The sequence below is a fragment of the Rhamphochromis sp. 'chilingali' genome, assembly GCF_963969265.1.
Source record: "Rhamphochromis sp. 'chilingali' genome assembly, chromosome: 8".
In the NCBI taxonomy this organism is placed as follows: domain Eukaryota; kingdom Metazoa; phylum Chordata; class Actinopteri; order Cichliformes; family Cichlidae; genus Rhamphochromis; species Rhamphochromis sp. 'chilingali'.
The window spans coordinates 25,273,616-25,297,683 of NC_137935.1; the positions used below are offsets into that span (position 1 = coordinate 25,273,616).

Below are 24,068 nucleotides of genomic sequence, written 5' to 3' on the forward strand. Positions count from 1 at the left end.
TTTGGTGTGACATGGCTGAGCACCACGCATGAAGTGGAATTAGAAAACATCGATGACATTGTTTGCTTCTCATACACAGAAACTCCAGATCAAGGTGAGTGAAATATTACACAGCTGGATTTTTGAAAATGCTGCTTTGGATCGTTTGAGAAAGGAATGGTTAGGAGGCAAGTGCAGTTGATCGAGTAGCTCACACTGTACCTGAGGGGTAAGATGGTGTTTATTCTGAGCGTGTAGCGATCGCTGCACCTGTGTTAGAGAGAGCACAGAGCTTTATCACAGGTTTATTCAGACTTAATTTACAGTTTGTGTAACTCGGGTTGGCTCTGTTTGCATTGATGCCTTCAATTTAAATAAATTCCGAGTTCATTTTTTAAAAAAAGTGTAAATTCACAGGGTTTGAATCTAACAAACAGACATTTTGTCACAATTTTCTTTTCATCATTTTTTGTGTTGGAGTTCTAAAATTAACACAGAAAGTACAGACAGTGGAGGCAGATCAGAGCTTTAACAATAAGGAGGAATCTGGCAGAAAATTGAATGTATTTAATTTCTGACCTCCATATTTAACTGTGGAAGGTTCAGGCATTTCTAAGGTGCTGAAAGGAGTTAATAGAATTCGTATTAATGTTACTAATAATGCTGTCATGGTTTCCTTCTCTAAGAACCGTGGAGTTGTTCTGCCAAGCTATCTAGTAGAGAATCTGAGATATTTTTAAAGCGTGAAGAAAGTGTTTGTCCTGCTGCTGGCATGAGAGGAAAAGCCAAATGAGCCTCAAAGTTGTTCAACCTCTTAAAACAATGAATATATTTACAAAATTTTGTACGTATCTATCAAGGAGGCATTAAAATATTCACAACAGATGGCAACAGAAAGCTTTAGAAGTTGCATGATCATCATAATAATGAGGGTTAATATGCTGGGAACCATGAATAAATGATAAATGTTTTGATATTCCTCTGTGGTCAAAAATGAACTATCGTGATAGCCGTCATGGTTAAAAACATGCAATTATGATTGACCATTGCATCCATTAAGGGAATAACAGAATCACTGTTGTTTCAGGATCGTTCTGCTTTGAATAATGGACTGACTGGACTGACTGATCAGTCATGGACACCTTCCCACTGTTAGTGCTCCTACTGTCATGGAGGACTGAAGGTGAGAGTTCAGCTGAAAACAAGCACAGTTTGTTTGTCTGGGGATGTGACACAGAGACCAGTAATGTGCTCGAATTAACAACTTCATTCATTGGTGTGCTGTGCTTGTTAGCAGCATCCGTCAGATTAAAACCACAGACAATAATTAGAGGGCCTAATGATCTATCTTCACTTTGTAATTAATTTTCTTAAGAATGGCTGCCTGTCTAGTTAACAATTAGATGTACCCAGTGGTCAGGGGACTTCAGAGTCACTAGTTCATGGTCCCAACAGGAGGAAGCAGAAATTATGCTCATTAGTTTGACATTCTCTCATAACAATGAAAAGAAACTGCTCTATAGGCTGGCCTAGATATTTCTCAGACCTAATTTCCTAAATGGATGCATAATTCACAACTCGGCACACGGGCTGTAGAAGGTGCAGTTATCTCACCACAAACAAGTTATACATCATACATAAACGTCACGTTTCAAGGTTCGCCATTAATATTAATTCCTATTTTCTTTTACCTCTCGGCTTCGGAAAGCCACAAAACATTCTGGAATTCAACTGTGTTTTTATTTGCATCCTTGTTTCTGTGTCTGGGTGATTTTTTTGTAGAAAGATGAAAAACGCGCCCTAACATTTGTTCATCTTGAATGTGTTCATCTATTTTTGTCCCACTTATCTCATCATTGTTGGTTTTTATATGTAGTTATTGTTAAAATGTGTTACTCCAGTGTTTTCTTATTGTGAGTCCCAATGGACCGGACCTCATTCCCTGACAAACAATGAAAGATTTTGGCTACATCTCTATTAGCATGAGACCCTCTTCTTTGGTGAATGCCCCAAACGTTTCTCACTGGTCCAATGATGTGTTAAATTGAGGTGAAAGCTCAATTATTTTTGGAGGGTAATGTCTGACTTTTGTAACTATCACACTGACAAAGAAACCATCCAAAACCCCTCTTCCTTTAACCATATCTTTTCAGTGTCCCTCTTTCTTCCTAACTCAGTGTATCTCTATTTTGTCCACTGTTTACATGTCGACATGTGAACTGTTAAACTTATTAATAAGAAGAATTTGCCAAAGTGACAAACAAAATCAGGGAGTTGTGTTGTCTCTTACTGTCTCGCACTCATTCTCTTTACATGTTGCATTTTTTAGCAATTTTATCTTCTTGAATCGGTACTTTATCATGGTGGAGGGGTTTGTGTGTCCCAGGGATCCCAGGGGCTATTTTATCAGGGGTCTTTTTCACCCTGGTAGTGTCTCCAATGGCAAATTGGTTCATGGGTGAGGGACCAGACAAAGAGTGATTCAAAAGACCCCTATGAGTGAAAAATCTAGGGAACAGTTCACCATGCCTGGGATAGGACTACTGAGGCCTACTGAGACTAATGATTGGGACATCGAACGTCAGCTCTCTGGTGGAGAAGGAGCCTGAGTTAGTGCGTGTGGTTGAGAAGTACCAGGTAGATATCGTCGGGCTCACCTTAATGCACAGCTTGGGCTCTGCAACTAGTCTCCTGGAGTTGCCCGTGGTGAGAGGCTGGGGTGGGTATTGTAGTATTCCCCTGGCTTGCTCTCACCTCCAGCTGAGGGACACTGGAGGTGAGAGCATTGAGTCCAAATGCACCATGTTCAGCACCTCAATTGCTGAAGATGCTGCGCTGAGCTGTGATCGCAAGGTGTTTGTTGCCTGTCAATCAGATGGTGGGGTGAAGGGAGCCATCAGGCTGAAGAAGTAGGCCAATCGTCTTGGCTGCCCTGTGTCACTGAAATGTTCATGATTTTTATGGACAGAATTTCTATGCGTAGCCAAGTAGCGGCAGGCTTCCACTTGGGCAGTCTCAGAATCTCCTCTGCTTTTTGCAGATGATGTGGTTCTGTTGGCTTCATCAGGTGGTGGAACTTCAGCAGTTCACAGCTGAGTGTGAAGGGGAGGGAATGAGAATCAGCAACTCCAAGTCTGGGGCCATCGTCCTCAACTCTAGGTCCGAGACGAGTTCCTGCCCCAAGTGGAAGAGTTTTAGTATCTCTGGATCTTGTTCATGAGTGAGGGGAGAAGGGAGCGGGCGATCGGCAGACGGATTGGTGCTGCGGCTGCAGTGATGCAGACACAGTACCGGTCCGTTGTGCTGAAGAGAGAGCTGAGCGTAAAAGCCAAGTTCTCGATTTACCCGTCGATCTACGTCCCTACCCTTACCTACTGTATGGTCATGAGCTTTGGGTAACGACCAAAAGAACAAGATCGCGGATAAATCAGAGCAGGCAAAGTTTTTGCCAATCTTTTATTGTCCAGTTTTTGTATGCCGATATGAATTGTAGCCTCAGTTTTCTGTTCTTAGCTAACATTTTGTCTTCTCCAGACCAATCTTTGTAAACCTAGAGATACTTGTGTGGGAAAGTCCCAGCTGATAATTAGCTTCTGAAATACCCAGACCAGCTTTTCTAACACCAACAACAATCCCACATTCAAGGTCCCTTAAAGCAACTTTCCTCCATATTTTGATGCTCAGTTTGAACTTCAACAGGTCATCTTGACCATGTCTGAATGTCTAAATGCTTTGAGATGCTGCTGGTAAGACATTACAGTTAATAAATCGAAAAGCATGAGTGTAAAAAAAACCACAACAATTTCTTTGAAATCATTGTGTAATTTTGAGTCACACTTGATTTTGTTCTTCAGACAACCTGAATGGACACATTTCTGGTTATTTTGTTTATTCTTTAATGTTTTAATGTCTTCATCTTGAACTTGTGTTTATCCCCTGAATATGAAATGAAAAAAGAAAAATATATTTTTTAGTTGACTAATTCATGACTCCATTTTAAATAATGAACTACCAGTGGGTGATCATGCTGTATGTGAACTCTGGTTTTGAAGCAGCCAATATGCATCAGGCAAAAAAAGTAAAGCGATTTCTTGGATTACATGATACACAGTGTGTGATGCTTTAGATATTTTGGCAGACAATTTTTCTTGCTCTTGGACTGAGTGAAGCTACTTGCTCCCCCATGAATTTAGCCCTTATGTTAAGCTATGCTACACGGCTGCTTGCTGTTTGAGTACGATAGATTTTCTCATGTAACTCTCAGCAAGACAGCCAGTAAGTTTGTTTCCCAAAATGTTCAAATATTTCTTTAAAAGTACTTCAGCAGTGGTAAGAAGTGATGCTCTGGAGAATTGTTTTGTTTGACTTATCTCAAAGATAATTTCAGACAGATTTCTAGATCAAACTTGATGTAAAATAAACAAATAAATTACAGACAATGTTTTGTTTATGCTGGTTTTTTGCAGTTGAAGCTCAAATAAAACTATTCCCAGAAAACCTGACGGTCCTGAGAGGGGAAAAGGCCAGATTTACCTGCACTCCTTCTAACAGCCAGTGGACTGCTATGATTTGGCTGCTGAATGGTGAGGTAGCACTCACTATCTCTAATAAACATGGTGTCCTGCAATCCCCCAACACGAATATGAGTCTGATGGCTGAAAAAAAGAACGACGGATGGATGCTTGTCCTGAATAACACAGAGAGACACGACCAGGGAGAAGTGACCTGTGATCTCCAGGGCGTTGATAGGAAAACAGCGAGGCTGTTTGTACAAGGTCTGTACATTCGTGTGTGTGCGTGCGTACGTTTGTCTGTGGGAGAGTCTATGTAGGTGCATTTATGGGTGCATGCATGCATCTTAGTGTATGTGTTACCTAGATTCACTGAAGCAAGCTAGTAGCAAGGTAGGTTTTTTTTTTTCCATTGCAGAGAATTTCAAAGGCTTTTGTGAAGCCATTTTCCCTCAAGGATACTCAGTTTCTTGTGAACTAGAAACTGCAAGTACTCACACACACACACACACAAAGCAGATGGTGAAGGCTTTTAAAAACCTTTGCCTCAAACACAACAGCAAAAGAATTTTGCCTTCCAACTATCGCGCCTTAATTAAGACTCTTTTTTTGGTTTAGTTTGCTTTGAAATGGGAGACTGAAGATTGCACGTTTTCACTTTACCGTAAAAGCAGCTGAACAAGCGCCCAAGAGATCAATAGCAAGGGTGGGGAATCATTAGGGCCAACGTGGTGGAGTGAAGTTGCTCAGGCATGTTCGATGGTCTCTGCATTACTCTGTGTTAATGGCAGCGTGGGCGGTGTCGGGGATATGAACTGATTGGCCCCCAGACATAAATACAAGATGGAAACGCTTGGACACTCCATGCCAGTCAGAACAGGCAGCAGCAGCGCAGGATTTACAGGCTGCAGCTACAACCAATCTCATTTCCTCTTCATCCCTCATTTACTGTATACTGTATGGCATAGCATACATCCACAGCATGGATGTATACCATACCAGAGCGAGGCATGTTTGCTGAGAACTTTAGATTTAGGACAAGACAAGCATCGGTCATTTTTGTAGATCAAAAAACTACAGCAAAGATAGATCGAATGGATCACAAAACATCTTATGTGGTGTGCACAGAAAGCAGTTTTATTTCTGGGAATGATGATTAGATAAATTTAATGGATGGATGGATGATTATTTTCTAGCGAAATAACTATAAATTAAAGATCAAAATCAATCACAGTACTATCAAGCTGCTGAAAGGATCAAATCAATTAGGGTGACATTAACTTACATCACTAATGCACTTACTATCTTTTCATTTCCATTCCCTGCATTGTCTTTAACTGTTGCAATGCAGGGATCTAGAGAAGCACAATAAATATACATCCGAGTGATTAAATGTCTCTTTACACTGAATGGGAGTCAGTTAATTAAGAAAAGCTGAGACTTTTTAACTTGCAGGCTTCTTTTTGTTCCCATGGTAAGGAGGCAAAAGGCTTAGGAGGCCTGGGTGTGGTGATGACAGAGACGGTGTAAAGCTTGTGATTTTAACAGTAGTTCTGATACCCCAGAAAGCCGATTCTGTTCTTCTGGATGTTGCGTTTTCATTGGGAGAAACAGTTCATCACTCAGTGATACTGAGACTGGATGAGTGATGAAACATTTCTCCCGCTGAAAACGCAACGTCCAGAACAGAATCAACTGCGTGGTATTTCCTTACCTGGATGGTTAAGCATGCATCAAGGTAGTCCTGATGGAGTTGTCATTTTATTCGAAAAAAGTACTGCAGTATCATCCAAAATGTTTTCAAGTGGGATTTTCCTTTTACCATTTACCTTGGGAAAAATACATCTAGCAAGTTACTGTAATTTTTAGCCAGACCAATCACAAACATTTTAACGTCTACACAAATGGGCTATAAGGCTGGTTGCAGAAGGGGCTTTTTTCCCCCCTTTTAGATGAATGGAAGATTGCAGAGGATACTATATTTGTTCTCACCCCAGATTTAAACAAATATGTATTGTAAGGCCACAAATAGTGCAAACTATTTCAGTGACACAACCCAAATGTCAGTTTTCGAGAACCAGAGCACATGAGAGCTACAAATACTACCCAGTGAGTATTAACTTTAACAGTTGCTAGAGTCGCATCCTGGTGTTTAAAACAGAAGGTTCTTCTGTAATAATGCTGGTATTTTAAAGTTATTGTTAATCTCTGGTTTCGCTTGAGGTTTTTTTCCTGTTTAAAAGCCGTTTTTCATTCCCACTGTCACCAAGTCATGGCTCATGGGGGGGTCTTCTGATTGTTGGTGGGTCCTCTGTATTATTGTAGGGTCTTTACCCTACAATAGAAAGCACATCGAGGATACTGATAATGTCATTTGGTACTTTATGAATAAAGTTATGTATTATTTAAAAGGCAACAAATTGTAGCTTCACATTTTATTTGAAATCTTTGCATTCACTTTGATGGAATGGCCATATATGCACGGCGACCCAGTTCCCCAGGCAGCTAACAGTTGGACAGATGTCTTCTGGTTGTTGGAGTGTGATAGGATAATGAGTGTGTCTGACATGTCCAGTTTGTACCCTGCCTTTTGCCCAGTGATAGGATGGATCTTTTTATCCAAAATTCAAGCGTTTTGAAGTATTTGTTAGCTTGATGTGTTACCAGAAATTTGGATGTTGCTAAGTCTACAACCAGAGTTCAAATTGGCGACTGTTGTGATGGTCATGTTTGATTTGAGGTTTCAGTGGTCCCTCTGAGCTGCTGATGTCACAATTTTAGCTCACATGGAAGTAGCTTGCATCAAACAAAATGGCAACTCAGGGAATTCTTCAATACGTGCTTCAGTTTATTTGCGTCTAAAGTGCGTGCACTTGAACTGAGAGCACAGCTAAAAAAAAGAACTAACCCCCCCCCCCAACATCTCTGCACAATGCGACAGGAAACGAAACCAATGACCCAATGCCTCCAATATATCATGGAGAGAGCCCCCATTGCTGCCAGTGCCACAAATCCCCACTGACATATGCAGCCATTAACAGCAGTGTGTGGTGAATCAGGCCCTCCAGTCTGGATGCAGAGGATCACTAGGGCCTGACATAACCTTTGAATTAATTGTGCACCCTGGCACGCCCAGTTAACAGTCAGCAACTCTGCATGTGATTTGTGTGCTGTGGTCTCAAAAGTACGGCTGGAAGAGAGACGCAGACTTACAGCGAAGCTGCTTGACTCTGTTCCCCCCCCCCCCCTTTATCTTCCACTCTCAAATTGTCCCAAATGAAGATGATACAAATATAACTACACCCTCTCCCTGCTCTTTCTGTGCTTAGTTCTTATGCTTGGTAAATCACAAATGCAGCGCATCTACGCAAACCCTTCACTCAAGCAACTTAGTGTGGTTGCATGCGCTGTTGACTACGAACGGGGACTGAAGTGAAGGCGAGGCTGTAGAAAAGGAGACATGATAAATCAGAGAAGATAGAAAATGCTTGTGGTAATTGGTCTGTAGAGGCGTAGCAGATATTCTCATTGGAGTAAGCTTATAAACACGCATAGAGTGTGTACTGTTCATTTAAGACAAATTGCACAGGCACACTTCAAATCTGCGCGTAGACACATACAAATGATAAAAAGCTTCCTTTAGAACAGCAATTTAGTCTCCCGAGGATCCCTGCTGAAAAATCACTAAAATTACATTTAGCCGAGAGCCCCCTGCTTCACACTACCAGTCTCCCTACAGTGATTAACAAACCATATGAAACCTTATTTCAGGGATCACGTAGGGCGGGGCTTTGTGTGCCAATGCCTTTCTTTTTCTGTTCGGTTGTATCAATCAGCCACGATCGCCAGAAGCTGCTCATCAATCAGTACAAATGAGGCTGCTGGTTGCCTGCTAACCTTTAGTTGGCGGTGCTGAGATTGTGTAAAACCGGAACTCCACCATCAGAACGGGTGGTTCAAAGAACAGGAGTGCGTATGGTGCTCATGCCACCAAATCAGGCATCAAATAAATGCTCCTAGAGGAAGGGGACAGCCAATAATGTGTATAAAATATGTGAGGATTTGAACCTGAATCAACACAGACATGCCATTCGCTCAGACAAAGCACCCAAGTTCCTGCAATTATCTTTCTGTCTGTAGCAATTGTGTGTTGCCTCCACCACCTTTCATTCTGCCTGACAACAGACTTCACATATGAGATACTGTATCTCCCGGGGCTTTAAGTGGCTTATTTGGCTGGCAGGGAAGGAGATGAAGGGGAAAGAAAAGGAGAAGCATTCGTCAGGCAATTGAGAATTGGAGACATGTGATCAATCACCTGGGACGAATGAAATCCATCTTTTGTAAGTGAACAGCCCAGCTGAAGAGGTGATAGCAGAGACGTGTGCATCCAAACAGAAGGATTTCAGAGGAGACTGATGATGGCGCTGAAAGATTCCTCCCCACTCACTTACATTTATACATAAGGACATCTACTAAATGTATGTGAAACAGAAATAAGGCAAAGAGTACATCATTCAGGTTTATGACTGACTGTTTTCTTATTTCAGAAAAGGGCAGTGTGAAAATCCTTGGGAATAACAGGTTGGCTTTTCAGCGAGATTCAGTCCTGTTTGAATGTGAAGCAGCAGGATGGTACCCTGAGCCTGTTCTGAAATGGGAGGTGAATAATAACAAGGTAAATACATAAAATCAATCAGACAAGATCATCACTATCTTTAACAAACACCGGAACTAAAACTTGTTTTTCTTACTATTCAGCCTGTAGTATATCCTGCTATGCCCTCAGGCAGTGCAGCCAGTATATCTGGTACTATAAAGGGACTGTTAAGTACTTTATTCTATTTCTTGAGTAATAAAATCGTAGCTACTACATTAACCCTCTGAGGTCTACGTTATCATTGGTGATGACCGTAACCAGAACTCCAGGCAATCAGAAGGAACAAAGGAAATAAAAAATATTGCCATTTTCCCCCAAAAAGTCTGTTTTGGCTGTCTCTAAAATATAAAGACTTAAATTCAGGTAGGTTTATGTAGTTAACATCACAAACACATAGTGCCTCAAATGTAGAATTTCAAAAGGGGCAAATTAAATCAAAGAAACTCATCAGATTAGATTTCTTCTGTAAAATCCTTTGCACTCAGTGACTTCCTGAAATGTTTGACCCATAAATATCTGCATACCTTGTGCATGAGACCAGATAATGGACTCAATCAGGGATATTCCCCTCTTTCACCTTAAAGAGCTCTACAGTGTGTCTTTAGGAAGTGCTGACTGATGAAATGTTGTGCAGTGAGTTCTGATGCATTTGGCTGAACCCGACAACACAAATGCTGCGAGATACATCTGCCCTCATCCTGTTGCTTTTGTCTGCAGTGAATAAATCAATAAATGCCAAGCCACAACACAGCCATCCCTGTGTTCGACTGATCAGACACTATGTGATTACATTTTCTAGTCTATAAAAGGAATCACGCTCCTTGGCCTACCAGGTTATTTGTCATTTTCTAGTTCTTCAACTGATGATTCTTGCAAACCAAACTTACTGACTGAGATCTGAATTCCAGCTTACGGATCCTCTGACTTTCCAGTGGAAAGACGCGCATGCTCTGAATGAACAGAAATGTGGGAACAATGAGGAGGACTTCTTGAATTTTCAATTTATTTACCCCTGTGTTTCCTGTATGCTGTTGTCAAGTTGTTTATATTCTGTCATTTTGATAGTTGTTTGTCTCTGGTGCTGTGTTTTTGTCTGACGTCCCCATGTCTTGTTGTCTGATTTAGTTTCAGCTGTGTCTCACTCTGCCCCATTCACCCCTCTGTGTATTTATAGTCTCTGTCTCCCTTTTTCTGACCACCTTTACTCCTAGCCTTGTTGTGCTTCTTTGGATTTAGCAGTTTCTTTTCTGTTTTAGAGTTTTATGGACTTATACTCCAGCTGAATAAAGGTTGTTTTTATTTTTTGTCAAGTTCTGCCTTTGAAGTTCACATTTAGGTCCTTTTCTACACAACATGTCACTGTAAGAGGCCAGAGGCTTTGGCAATGAGTATAACAGCAGTATATCTGGAAAAGAAAATGGCCTGGAATGAAGTGTTGTGGGATAATAAATGAATAACAATGTGGGAAATGTAAAATGTGAGCATGCAATAGCATTTTACACACTTGGTGTAGTAAAATGTGGCCTCGAAATCTATATCTTTATTTTCTATACATGAGCACTCAGCAAGGCCAAGGTCAAATGCTTAGCCAATATAGGTTTCCATGTCCCGATCTGAATCTGAAACCCAACATCTGAAAAAACATAAATCCAAAAAGACAGACAAACTAAACTAATTACACACTCCCTCCATTGAGGGAGGGAATGAGACAGTGCAGTTGCCTCCTCTGATGACAAATCTCAGACACACTGGTCACCTTCCAACTGCTCAGTTTCTCCAATTTCTTCTGAAGTGGGCACAAATCTGTCTGTACAGCACACATTCACTGGTGAAATGTCCCTTAAAACAGGTTATATTCAGGGTGCTTACTGAACAAACAAGACTGTAAACATTAAAATTAATAAGCATGTTAAACTATAAATAATAATGGTCCTCTCTGTCTTGGGGGAACGGTGCGGAGGTGAGTCCAAGTGAATACAACATCAGCAGTGGAGAGTCGAAGGAGAGCCTCTTCACCTTGACCAGCAAGCTCAGTGTGCTGGCAGCAAAAAGTTCTCACGTGGACTGTCTGGCCTCTGTTTCTGCCCTCCCCCAACCACTGAAGAGCACAATCAGTCTAAAAGTGGGTGAGTTACATTAAATAACACACACACACACACACACACACACACACACACCCACCCACCACATATTCTGAAAATATTCTGTTTTTTTTTTCATCTGAGATTGTTGAGTTTAGACATTTAAAATATTAATTCCACTCTTCCAGTGATGTAAAGAATATGAGCTTTCAATATCCATTCATGTGTTCTAGCTCTAAATTTTCTTTTGCTATTAGACATGTTTCTCTTATGTACATTTTCAAGCCTTTCAGCTAGTTTCCAGATTCTTCTGTGTGAATTTCAGTTCTGCACTTTGGCTGTCAGGTGAATGATTTGGCGTATTTCAGCCCATTAAACAAGTTTTTTTTGTTTTCAGCAATTATAAAAATTCAACTCAAACCATTCACACTGCATTTTCTACAGGAAACGCATTCTCTAGTTTTATATACCGGTTTCAGTCACTGTTGTTGATATGTTAACAGTTAGAATAAGTTCAAATTCTCTTAAAAATAACAACATCAATATGTTATGTTAAGAACACTTACTGGACTTGTGGAAGTATTTGGAGAACCGTGAGGGGCCCTTACAAACATTTGAAAGAAACAAATCTTTAATCATAGATGGAGACTTATGCAAAAATATTAATGAGGTTTTAAAATTTGACTTCTGTCATGGTGTGCTGTGGCAGGCAGGTTGTAGGACCCAAACACACATGACTCGTATCGAAACTTAAAGCGGCAGCTTTTATTGCTGGAAAAACTTTTCATAAGAAAAACGCAGAGTAGTTTGGGCCCGAAAGCAGGATTCATCACGTCATTGCTTAAAGACCGGATAGTCTGATGCTGATTTAAGAATGTATAATTCTAGAAGGGTCAAACTTAGCATCAGAAAAGAAAAGGTGATTGAAGTGACTTTGAACGTGGCATGGCTGCGGGTGCAAAATGGTTTGATCTGAGTATTTCAGAAACTGCTGATCTACTGGGTGGGAATTTCCCACACGAGCATCTCTGGAGGTGAAGGACAAAAGAAGAAGTAGCAAGCCTGAAAAAACACATCTAAGAGAGTCTTTACTGGACTGTGTGCACAAACAGAAAATACAGATTTTCAGCCTGGTAACCTCACTTACCTTTTTACGCCTTAACCTGCATAATTTGTGTCAACTGCATTAATGTATTTGTAAGTTAAAAGTTTCATTTACTTGTAGTAGGATGTAATCATGTAAGTGCTGTGGTATCTTACTTCTCAGTTACTACCTTTAGGTGACACTGAATGTCTATGAGCAGCAACGTTCAGTATTTGTCATTTTTCAGTGACCTCTATCTCTGTGTTTGATCATCAGTCTGCAAAGGCAGTGTGTTTTTTTGTACTATGATAATTTTCCATCTGTACTCTGCATACTGCAACAGAGCACTGATTCTTCCTGCCATTTCACATCTACTGTGTTTAGAGTGCAATATAAGAGTTTGCATTTATATTATGTTCCATAGCTTTTTGGAGACTTTTATGTTGTTAGGCAGGATGTTAGGCAGGATCATGGCATAACATTGAATTTTAGGTGTTAAAAATACAAAGTGACTGCTTTTCATTTAATCAAATAAATAAACATTCTGATGAAGAGCCACTAAGGACGTTCTTGGAGTAACTCTCAGCAATAATTTGTACATGAAATAGTTAGTAGACATGTTATTAACCCTATCAAAAAATCTTTAGTTCTATTCGGGTACAAAGCCATAATTTAGGCTACAGGAAACCGTTTTATTCAAATACAGTTTATTGTCAAAATGTTCAGTGACTGCACTTTTACAACTTAGCTATTATAAAGTGACCACAAACATTTTAGAGCCAATTCATAGTGTTTAATTGCTTGTGTGCTTGAATGTATTAATGCCTCTGTGTTTAGTCTGTATAGTTTATCTTGCCACTAAAACACATTAAATAATTGAATAAAAACTCACAAATTACTTAAAGATTCAAAACAATTTTACCTGTTCACTTGATGCCAGTTCGGCTCTTTCTCTGCATGTCACTCATTCGCTGATACAAACACACACACGCACACATGCACACATGCACAGTGAGAGTTGTCTGTCAAGCCTCTTTTTGTTCTGTCTTGCTTTCGTTCTCTTTACATGTCTTTTTGTTTCTTTTTTTAATCTTTCACTCATTGTGTTCCTCACTTTGTTCTCCATGTTTTTTTTTTATATCTGTCCCCTTCTCTCTATTGGGAAGCATGTGAATCATCACTGAGCGATATTTTAGATGTGGAGAGCGGTACAGAAAAAGGGCTGCCAAGTCAGTGCTGGATGAGTCTGCATCACAGGGTGCTGATGTTACAAACCTCTCTCCGAGGCCCAAATCTTAAAAATACAAACGCATTTAGAATCTTAGCATTTTCAATTTGTTCTCGCTGTTGCAACAATTTCTTCACTCAGAGCAGCTTCCCTCTGCACACACCCTCATGACTGTACTACAAATTAAACCAGGAAATTAAACAGTTTTCTATCCACCAAGTCTGCAAATCTGCAGATGAGCTGCAATGTGAAAAAGCAGACAAAACAGAAACACTGCTTTCGTTTTCTTTACTAAACAATGTGACCTTCTCTCCTCAGTCGCCGAGGTGTTGGAGGAAGGAGGCTACTGCACAGTCCCGCTGGCGATAACTGCCTCCCTCTCTGGTTTTCTGGTGCTCCTCCTGCTCTGCATCTGCACTGTCCTCTGCTACAGACAAAGGAGACAAGCAAGTAGGCACTTTACCTTAAACTGCTGTCCGTGAACATACATCACACTTTTCCAGCACAGAAACTGTGAGTAAAGTATAATGAAGAAGACGGGTGGATGCATGCTGTGACTCGGCACTGCCCCATGGTGGCCTTCAACAAGGGTACACAGTATTCTTTCTGACAAAAGCAGAACATTTGTTCTCAGCAGAAAGGAAACAGCAGCAGGAAAGGTTATAGAAGTGTGTGTGCATGGCTGCAGAGTGGGAAGACTAAGTGTGATTTTAGTTGGATTAGTGTAGGTAGTAGGTAGGTAGTATTTCTTATAAGAACATCCCTTACACAGTGAAGCGTTCTTACATTTATATCAGCAGAATCGCCAACTATTCAGGTACATGTCTGCACACATAAACAAAGGGACTCGCACAGTAACACACAGCCACGAAATGTCATTGGGATATTTATTTGCTTAGAGAATTCCTGGAAACACAGAAAACAGCCAAACTAAAGGCTAAGTCTGCAGCTGTGGTCAGAAATTAACATACAGTACACTCATTATGGGCATGAATGTCATGGTACTTTGGGGCCTTTAATGACTTCTTTGAACTGTTGTTTTTCCAGAGTACAATGACTGTGCTGCATACATCTATAAAGACTTTTAAAAACACGATTTTTACAAGTGTACATAAACCCCCACTAATATTTATTTAACATCCCTTAGCTATCAACATGCTTTTGGCATAATTCAGGCTGAATATTTGACTCTTCTCTTGGCAAAACTGGTGGATTGGTGGAGTTTATTTAAATTTGGCAACCCCCCCCCCCCCCCCCAAAAAAAAACAACAAAAACAAACAAACTAGCTTTTAAGCATTGTACACAAATTTTCAAGGGGGTTGATGTCAGGACTTTGGGAAGCTAATTCCAGAAGCTTAATGTTAGTCTGCTTCATCTATTCCAAAACCAGTTCTGATGCGTTTGGCATCATTTTCCTGCATAACACAAAACTGTGTTAAAGTTTCACCTGTTTAGCTGTTAATTCAAAGTGAAGCTAAGTAAGTCCTGCTCTTTCATTATTCCATTCACTGTGCAATGTACCAGTACCACTGGCAGCAAAACAGCCCTCGAACATGATGCTACCACCATGCTTGACACTTGGTACAGTATTCTTAGGTTTGAAAGCCTCACCTTTACTGCTCCAAACTTACCTCTTGTTATTGTAGCCAAATAACTCAGTCTTTGCCTTGTCTGATCATAAAACTTGTCTTATTCATGTGGAAAGGTGCAAATTTCAGGCAGGTTTGAAGGTGCTGATTTTGGGCTTCTTTCTTGGCCAGCACCCTCTCAGTCCATGGTGATGTTAAACTTGCTTCGCTGTGGACAGTGTTACTGGTTTTCCAGCAGTTTCCAGTTCATGACAGGCTTAAGCCTTGTGGTTGTTCCTGAACATCCTAACACATTTCCTCTCATCTGAGGGTGACAGCTTGGGTCTACTTCCAGACTTCACCAACATGGTGACACAGCTTAAAAATCTTTACCTCGAGTTGTTTAAACTGATGATCTTGGAGTCTTCAGTGTTCAACAATGGATCTCAGAGATCTTCCCAAAAGCATCGAGCATTGGTCAGTCTGCTGCATGCTATTAAAAGAAACTACCAGATGTGCTCAAATTGATTACTGACAAGAGGTCTTGTCAAGCTTAAAGACATTGCAAAACCTTCAGCACCACTTATTAAAAGGGAATGTATTTATATATTTGAGCCTGTATGTATACTTTGGCTCTGTGTGGATTATAGAAAATCGTGTTATTTAATGTCATTAAATATTTATTTTGTACAATCACTCTATCTTGGAAAAAGAACAATTCAAAGAATTCATTAAATGTTACATCTTCTATGTTTGATTCTCAGGTTATTGTAGGCAAACTGGATAAAATGTGCTTTTTAGGTGGATTTTCTACTTTTGAATAGAGACACCTTTTTATGTGTTAAGCTATTCTGACTGACTGTGCTCTTTGTTTCATATTTACTGTACAAACAAGAAAGGTTTATCAATCTAATCACACAACTCTTAAGGAAAAAACTCACCAAGCATACAGTAATTAAAGACTACAGATAACAAAGGCCATCTCCGAGGGGAAGCTCACTCTAGGAGGCAGAAGAGGTCTGTTTGTGTGCGATAAGAAAAAAGTGGCCCTGAGTCACACATTTTAAGTCAGTGTAATCCCTGTGACTGATTCTGGACCACTGCAAATCGTGGCCATGGTTTGGAGCCAGGGGATTATTATAAAGCAGGTGTGACCTTTCTCTTTTGGCAGTTGATTCAGTACCTGAAACGTCTGATACCTCCTCCGTCATTGTCCTTGCTCCATTCTTTGAAACATCCTTGAGTTAATTCATAAGGGTGCTTCTAATGTTACGGGATGTGGCATGCTTTCGAGTTGCTGAGCTCTTCTCTGAGTAATCCACCTCAGTAGGGACTAATGTATGCTTTGGAATTATGGGGGAGAAATGTAAGGGATCTAGCTCTCAAAGACGTTGGCCAGCGTGACAGCAGGGATTTAAAATATAATGACAAAGACTGGTTCTCTGCCTATAAAGGGAAAGTGAAGCATTTATATCTCTCCCGAGGCAAGTGCCATCTGTACCATTGTTACGCTGGTGTTGTTCTCGCCATGGCCAGGAGGACCTTTGGCAAAGGAAACCATGAAGCCATGTTACAAAACTCATTAGCTCCAGCTTTCAGTGCTAAATTGTAGACTGGCTGGAGGCTGTGATATTAGTGCAGAACCCAAACTAATAAACAGCAGGACATTTACAGCTTTCATATTGATGTAGATGCAATGAGCAAGCATAATGTTTCTGTGGTCAATGCAGTGAGAATAATAAAGTTAGCAGCTGATAGCTCATTACAGTAAACTCGATGCCTCTCTCTCTCTCTCTCTCTCTCTCTCTCTCTTTTGCTTTTCAGAAACAAGCCCGCAGGAGGTACTAAGGTGAGATTTAAGAGCTCTTTTGTTATATACAGAGATTTCTAACCCTTAGATCTACTGTGGGACTTTTTTGTGGAGGAAGCAGCTTCTGTAATCAGAGACCTACAGCACAGTCCTGGGTGCACTGAGCTCCATTTATATTTTACATTAGCTGTTAAGAATTCATGCAGCTTATTTCTGGGAATGAAGAGGTTTTCATTGATTATCATTATAAAATAAAATTGAAGGCACAAATTTGAAATTCCACCTTTAAAAAGTAATTATTTTGGTAGTAATTTAACATGATTCGGACTGTCATTAGCTCTTTTAGGAAGCTAACTTATTCAACATTTGTTTTCCATATAGCTGAAATACACATTCAGAGTTGAGTACTTCAGTCTGATAGTAAAATAAAGTGAAGAATGATGTGCAAGTACTTTATAATGAAAACAGCACAGAGGCCTGTAATATACTGCAGCTTAGCTGGGAGAAGAAAATTGTCTTTTCACAACAGCCTCTGATGATGTGACTCTGCCATACCTCCGCTAATCGTTATCATTTCTATTGCAGGTTTGACCAATCGGTGTTTAGTAGAAGCGTCGATGCTGATGCGCCGGAAGGGAAAGTTAACCTGGGATACTCTAGTGAGAGCCCCACAGGTGAGAGTGACCAGCAGATCTTAGCATTCAATTAAAAGTATTGAGGTCGTTACCATTCGGATATGTTTACAGTCGCACTGATCTAAACGACTTCAGTGTTTGTGTTGCCTTCCGGAGATGTTTCAGCGTAATGTGCTGTGTTCAGTGATCAATTTCTGTATTGACCTTTCCCGGTAAATTACAGCACTGGCGCCTGAGCAGGTTTCATTTTCACATAATAGACGTTTTGAAACGTGCGTGACTAATTCAAAATAAATCTATAATATGATAAAGTTTTTAATTTCTTCTGTCAAAGTCAGATTATGATCACTTAGCAGTGCAGTTTTATTGCAGAGTGATTTGGCTGCTTTGGCTTTTTCCACAATAACAATGTAGCTTTTCATGTTTGCTGTACAGAATTACAAAATGTAGGTAACATTAGAATTTGTGAGCCATGTGGGGAGTAAGCCAGTAGAAAAAGATATTCATGCAGAATTCAAAAGCACAGCTGCATGGTTTGCAAAATGATCATGTGTAATGTAAGTTACACATGATTTGTGGTGGAAGAGGAAGAAAAACAAGATAAATCAATCACACTGGCTTTTTACAATAGACCGTTAAAACAAACAAACAAAAAAATCAAAGGTTTTGCTCCCCGGGGAAAAAAAGGATCTGGCTCTGGTCTTAAAATTAGGTCAAAGCAACCTCAGATGACCTATAAAACATGACATTTACATGATGTCATTATTTGTTTAACAATAAAACAATAGCAGTGCATGAAATACTAAGTAGACCCCATTATTTGCTAAAGATATCAGCACAAACACCTCAAACTAACTGTTGAGCACGATGGTGGAGTGGTGATGATTTGAGTTTGTTTTGCAGCTGCAGGACCCGGGCGCTTTGCAGTTAATGAATAAACCATGAACTCCTAGCTTGTATAAACAAGTTTAGCAGCAAAAACAAAATCTTATCTTTTCCTCTGTGACCTTATCAGTGTTTCACGCTGTGGAAGAATTTTGTCCCACTCTTCTGTACAACAGTGCTTCCTGATAGGTTCGTAGCTTGAACCCATCCGCTGGAACGTTGAAGACAATATAATTACACTGCAAAGCAAGACACAAGTAGGCAAGGTTCTTCATGTTTACTCATGCATGAGGGAGATCTGGCTGGAGCCAAGCGTCGTCCCACCACCTGACCTCCATCAGACTCTCAGCCAGGCTCCCCATAGCACTCCTTTTATTGTGGTTACATGAATATGCATAGGGTCATTAACATATAGCATCTTACATAGGTATACATGTGAACAAAGAATACTGTGTGTGTGTGTGTGTGTGTGTGTGTGTGTGTGTGTGTGTGTGTGTGTGTGTGTGTGTGTGTGTGTGTGTGTGTGTGGGGTCAGAGTGTGACCCCATAAACGACTTCCTTAACCTGCTGGTCTGGAAAATCCAACAGTTCATCTAAACAAAAAGCACTTAGACTAGAACAGACGTAGCTACGTTAATCCTACCATAAAACAAGAAGAGAAGGTACGACCTCTCTCGTGCTCCCAGGATGTGGGTGTGCATTCTAGTGTGGAATACACACCAAGCCTTTGCAGCCTGTTAAAGATCACAGTCCTATCACTACACAATTGATTATACACCTCTAAGCATATATGGTTAAATATTTCTAAGCATAAATGACAATCAACAATACAAAACCTAACACTTCTGTTCATTGAGGTTTGTGTCCCACCGTGACATTTCAATCACTGAGATTTGGACTTTGACTGCAACAGTTGTAATCACTGTCCTATTGATGAGTCAATAATGGCCAAGCTTTAGATGTCGGACAGATGGCCTCACATATGAGTCTAGAATACTTTCATGGTTGACTCGATGACCAGAGGATGCCCAGCTCCTGTTGCTGCAAAAAGCCAATTTACCCACCCTCCACCACTATGCTCAACAGTTGGAATCAGGTGTTTGTGCTGATATGCTATGTTTCATGGCATTATGCTTGTTCTGTATATATTTTTTTCAGTTGCTTCCTTTAGAAGATCGTCTCCCTCGCTCCCATCCCTACTATGCTCTTCTGTCACACTAACCCTCTACATGTCCTCCTTCACTGCATCCATGAATCTTCTCTGTGATCTTCTACTTGTCCTGCCTTCTACATTTGCTAGGCAGGAATAAAGCTTTAGAATATAAGTACTTTTTTTTTTTTACCATGACTTTACATAAATACACATAAATTACAAATAAGTCTTTGGGTATGTAAGGTATTTGAAAATAGCTTAACGCGTGTTTCTTAAAATGTCAATTAGGTTTTAACCCCTTAATAATTCATAACTACAGTAGGTGGCTCCAGTGCATCTTCAGGCAACCATAATTTGTCATATCTGGGTGTAAAACACCACGATTGTGTGCTACCCATTCCAAACCTCTGAGCCATTAAACCTCCTAAATCCTGCTCTCTCCTACTGAGGTCTCCTTCAGGTCCGAAGTATGCTGTTGCCGCTTGAAGGAGCTGTTAGGTTAGATGAAGCTAAAAAGCTGTTTTTCACTCTGCAGATGCAGTTAACAGTGAGCTATTCTGGGAAACTCGTAGACAGATGGACTTTGTCAGCTTTCGCAAGGTAAGATAGAAACAGAGAAGGTGGGAGGGATAGGAGTCAGAGAAACAGAGATGAACTGGAGCTGAATAATTCGGCCAGTCATTCTGCAGCTGGACGTCATGTCACATCCTTCCCTGTTACAAAGAGCATAAGGGAAATGCACTCTTGCACCTCTGCTGGCCTCCCATCATGCAGATTAATCTCAACAGATTACTGCATTAACCAGTAATAATGACACTATTTTTAGTTAACAGGACATCTGTCATCACCCTCATTGTCATAATGTATCATAAATGATGATCTACAGATGTATAGACCAGACCCTTCAAATGTATCCTCCAGCTTGGTCTTGTCAATACTGTAATTGCACCTCAGAAGACTTGCAAGTTGTCTTGCTGTTTATATCTCTCCTGTTGGTCATTAATGAATGACTGGTTCCTATTAGTTTAAGGCAGTAGTTTTCTTCTTGGTGTTTTCACATCACAGGTACCTGTTGTTCTTCTACTCTGCTCAAAAATGTTGTAGTTTTGTTCAGTAAAACCTAAACTTTGACGGTTTCATCAGGTCCCTGATGTCGTGTCCTCCAGCAGCTTTTCTACACAAAGTGAGAGCCAGGCCAACATGTGTCCCCCAGAGGATGACTGCAAGAATGTCCGGAGAATCACCACTGTTTGAATATTAATGTTATGTTTTGTTTGCATGACTTTTGTATAAGTATTCACATTTTTTATAAAGCCACAAGCTAAGGATATATGTTTTTGAACTACAAGTATCTAACACAATCATTTAGCAAAAAAGAAAAATCACTCTCTGGACACTTCATTAGTTACTCCTAGAGTGAGAACGATGTGTCATCCTGCTGGAAGAAAAAGATGGGTACACTGTGGTCATAAAGGGTTTGACATGGTCCGTAACAATACTCACGTAGGCTGTGGTGTTTACCAAGGGGCCCAGAATGAGCCAAGAAAATATTCCCCACAAGTGGCACCTGGTGTGGGTTTCTGCTGCTGTAGCCCGTCTGCTTCAAGGTTTGACATATTGTGAATTCTGAGATTCTCTTCTGCATACCTTATTTGTAACCAGTGGTTATTTGACTTATTGTTGCTCACTGAATATTTTCTTTTTCAGACCATTCAAACTAAGCCCTAAAGGTGGTTGTGTGAGTAAATCCCAGTAGCAGCCGTTTCTGAAATACTCAGAGCAACCCGTCCGGTTCAGAGTCACTTAAATCACCTTTCATACCCAATCTGATGCTCGGTTTGAAGTTCAGGGGGCTGTCAACCATGTCAACATGCCTAAATAAAGTGCTGCCATGTGATTGGCTAATTATATATTTGCATTAATAAGCAGTTAGACACGTAAACCTAATGAAGTGGCCAGCGAATGTACGCTGTGATGACTTTTCTCATTTAATTTTAATGAAACCATGATATCTCAACAACACATTGTATATTTAAAATTTTTTTTCAATAAACTGTATTATTGCATATGAAAAGATTTTTGGCCGATCACTGAATCCTTGAATTTACAGTCATAGTAATTTGAACCAGCATGCCGGATAACCCACAGTAAACATTTTTATACAGAGTAATGAGCATTAAAAAGAAACTTCATCTGGCAGCGTTGCTATGGAGAAATCAAATGGACCCTTTGAGACAGCTGCTCGGATGCTCAGACAGATTTTAAGCAACTTAAAAGGCATTAGAGTCAAAGTTTAACCAGGATATCAGTCTGCAAAAGCTGGTGGATGCTTGATTTTATACAAGGTTTAAAGTGATGCTGTGAACACAGTCATGAAAAGGAAACGGCAGTAAAGTGCAGTGCAAGTGCTGACTGGGGCTGTAAAGAGAAAAATACCAATGGTGAGATTCTTTAGTACTACATGGGTGATATAACATTTGCATTCTATAACAATAAAAGACGGAGGGGAGGAGAATGCCGGATGCAGAGGTGTATGAATCTGCCAAACACTTTGCAGAGTGTCTGGCAGTTTAATTGTCCTGCTGAAACTCATGTGTTGTTTTCCACATTTCAGAAACCATATATACAGTAAATAAAATGGTCTTGATTCAATCATTCACCATATGAAGCCGTGATCATATAAAATAATGTTATTATATATGACATAAAATCTGCCCCAATCAAAAGTAAGGCTTTTCTAAAGTATTTATGCACCATTTGTCACCTCTCACATTTGCAAAGGCCTTGAAAGGAACACGGAAGCATGAAATCAGCAGCTTATGTTTTGTCGAATGAGAAATGCTTTTTCATTACACCGAAGGCCAATACGTTCTGTCAAGACCTCTAAGCTTTAGATTTGATTTATCTCTGCTGGCAACCTTGATTAGCTGAATATGAGTGCTAGTGCAAAGAAACGGAGAGAGAGAATGGGATGCCGGCTAAATCCCTGCAAATGCAAACGCCGCTGAAAACAAATACAGTCATTTGCAACACGCTTGAATCGCTTCCTGTAATAATAAAGAACGTACAGTGGCACAAAGGAGAATGTGTTTTATTTTTTCAACAGATTCATTCTGTCAGAAGAAAATGGGGGCTATGCATGTACAGTATATCTGTAACAGACGCACAGAAGTTGGCATTTCGCGGAAGTCTCGCCTTGAAATGTCAGTTATGTAGTGACAGCATGCATGCTTGCATTATTGAAAGAAGCATGCTGACATAGTTCTCTGCTATTCGTTATCACCAGATGGCTGACACAGATCCTCACTTTCGAAATCACATCTCGCTAGTGAATGTGAAGAAAGTGTTTGTCCTCCCTCTCTCCTGCTATGCTTTCATCATTTCTGCCTTCTGTTTTCTCGCACCGATCGCCCGGAATTGAAGCGACAGGCTATTAAATAAATTAGGTTTCCTTCAGCAGGCTTGACAAAGGCAGCGGCAAAATGAGAGGCCTATTACATGACCCGCTTTAGTGTTTTGTTTTCAAGCTTAACCTTACCCTTCCCTGGGGCTTACTTAGAGCACTTCATGGGTGTCAGTTACGGTTTGTAAAATGGTCTGGCGGGTATCATTTGTGGGTATCGAAAGCTCACAGAGCCAGCCGCTGCTTGCCTTTCCTGGAGAAAAGCTCTGACAAGGTACCTGCACTCATATCCGGAGCCTTTTTCTGCAGTGCTTGTCAACTCATTTGACATCTGTCCTGCTTCTCCTTCTGCGTGACACTACAGTTCCACTGCACATGCTCGGTTCCTGGTGCCACTTTGGAAACCAGGTTGTTACGTCAGTCAGTGCAGCAGGTATCTCCGTCCTGCCAGCGTGCATCAGAGAAAATTACTGAGTGGAACACAACCATCGGGAACTACCAGAGAGGAGTCTGCTGCTATGGTGCTGCTCCCCAGCTACCTCAATGGTTTTCTGTTTGGCAATTAGCAAGAAGCCACTACACCCTCCTATTTTTGGTGTGTAGATAAATAAATGGAAACTTTGGTTAATGGCCCTCCAGAGTACAACGTCTTGTCTCCAGTGGCTTGTTATATACTACTTTCCACTTCCTGTTCGTCAGGGTCCATTAGCAGTCCAGTCACTGATCTGCTGCTGGAAGAGAATTCACTGAGGGGAGTGCATGGAAACCACTATATACAAATGCACTGTTAAGAGTTTTCTAAAGGCTAAACTCAAGAAAAGACAGTCTGTTTGTTGCCATTATAAGTTCTAAGAACGACAAGACCAAGGACTGCCCACCTGTGTGTGGCTCACAAAAACAGACCAACAATGCATTTTGTGTTATGTATGAAAAGGCAATTTCATAAACAGCTGTGCTCTATGTGTTTAGTATTTATTAGTGCTGTCAGCGTTAATCTTGTTAAAATGACGTTAACGCCATAACTGCATTAACGTGTCAAATCTCTGTTAGCGAGTTAGCGCGGATCACCC

At 40.5% G+C, this 24,068-nt stretch overlaps 1 protein-coding gene across 1 annotated transcript; it reads left to right on the forward strand.

The window, feature by feature from the left end:
* Positions 1 to 23: 23 nt before the first annotated feature.
* igsf5b (immunoglobulin superfamily, member 5b) lies at positions 24 to 21,607 on the forward strand. Its single transcript, XM_080889327.1, has 10 exons — positions 24 to 94; positions 1,067 to 1,162; positions 4,446 to 4,754; positions 9,041 to 9,168; positions 11,111 to 11,276; positions 13,862 to 13,993; positions 16,937 to 16,961; positions 17,508 to 17,596; positions 20,131 to 20,195; positions 20,739 to 21,607. The coding sequence occupies exons 2-10, from the start codon at positions 1,114 to 1,116 to the stop codon at positions 20,847 to 20,849; spliced, it is 1,074 nt and encodes a 357-aa protein (XP_080745453.1). The 5' UTR covers positions 24 to 94; positions 1,067 to 1,113; the 3' UTR covers positions 20,850 to 21,607.
* Positions 21,608 to 24,068: the final 2,461 nt, after the last annotated feature.

Bases quoted from the DNA above. Each gene is read 5' to 3' on its own strand.
- igsf5b (XM_080889327.1), top strand. From the start codon at position 1,114: ATGGACACCTTCCCACTGTTAGTGCTCCTACTGTCATGGAGGACTGAA. The intron at 9,169-11,110 runs GTAAATACATAA...AACGGTGCGGAG, and splicing joins GGGAGGTGAATAATAACAAG to GTGAGTCCAAGTGAATACAA. The intron at 13,994-16,936 runs GTAGGCACTTTA...TTTGCTTTTCAG, and splicing joins CAGACAAAGGAGACAAGCAA to AAACAAGCCCGCAGGAGGTA.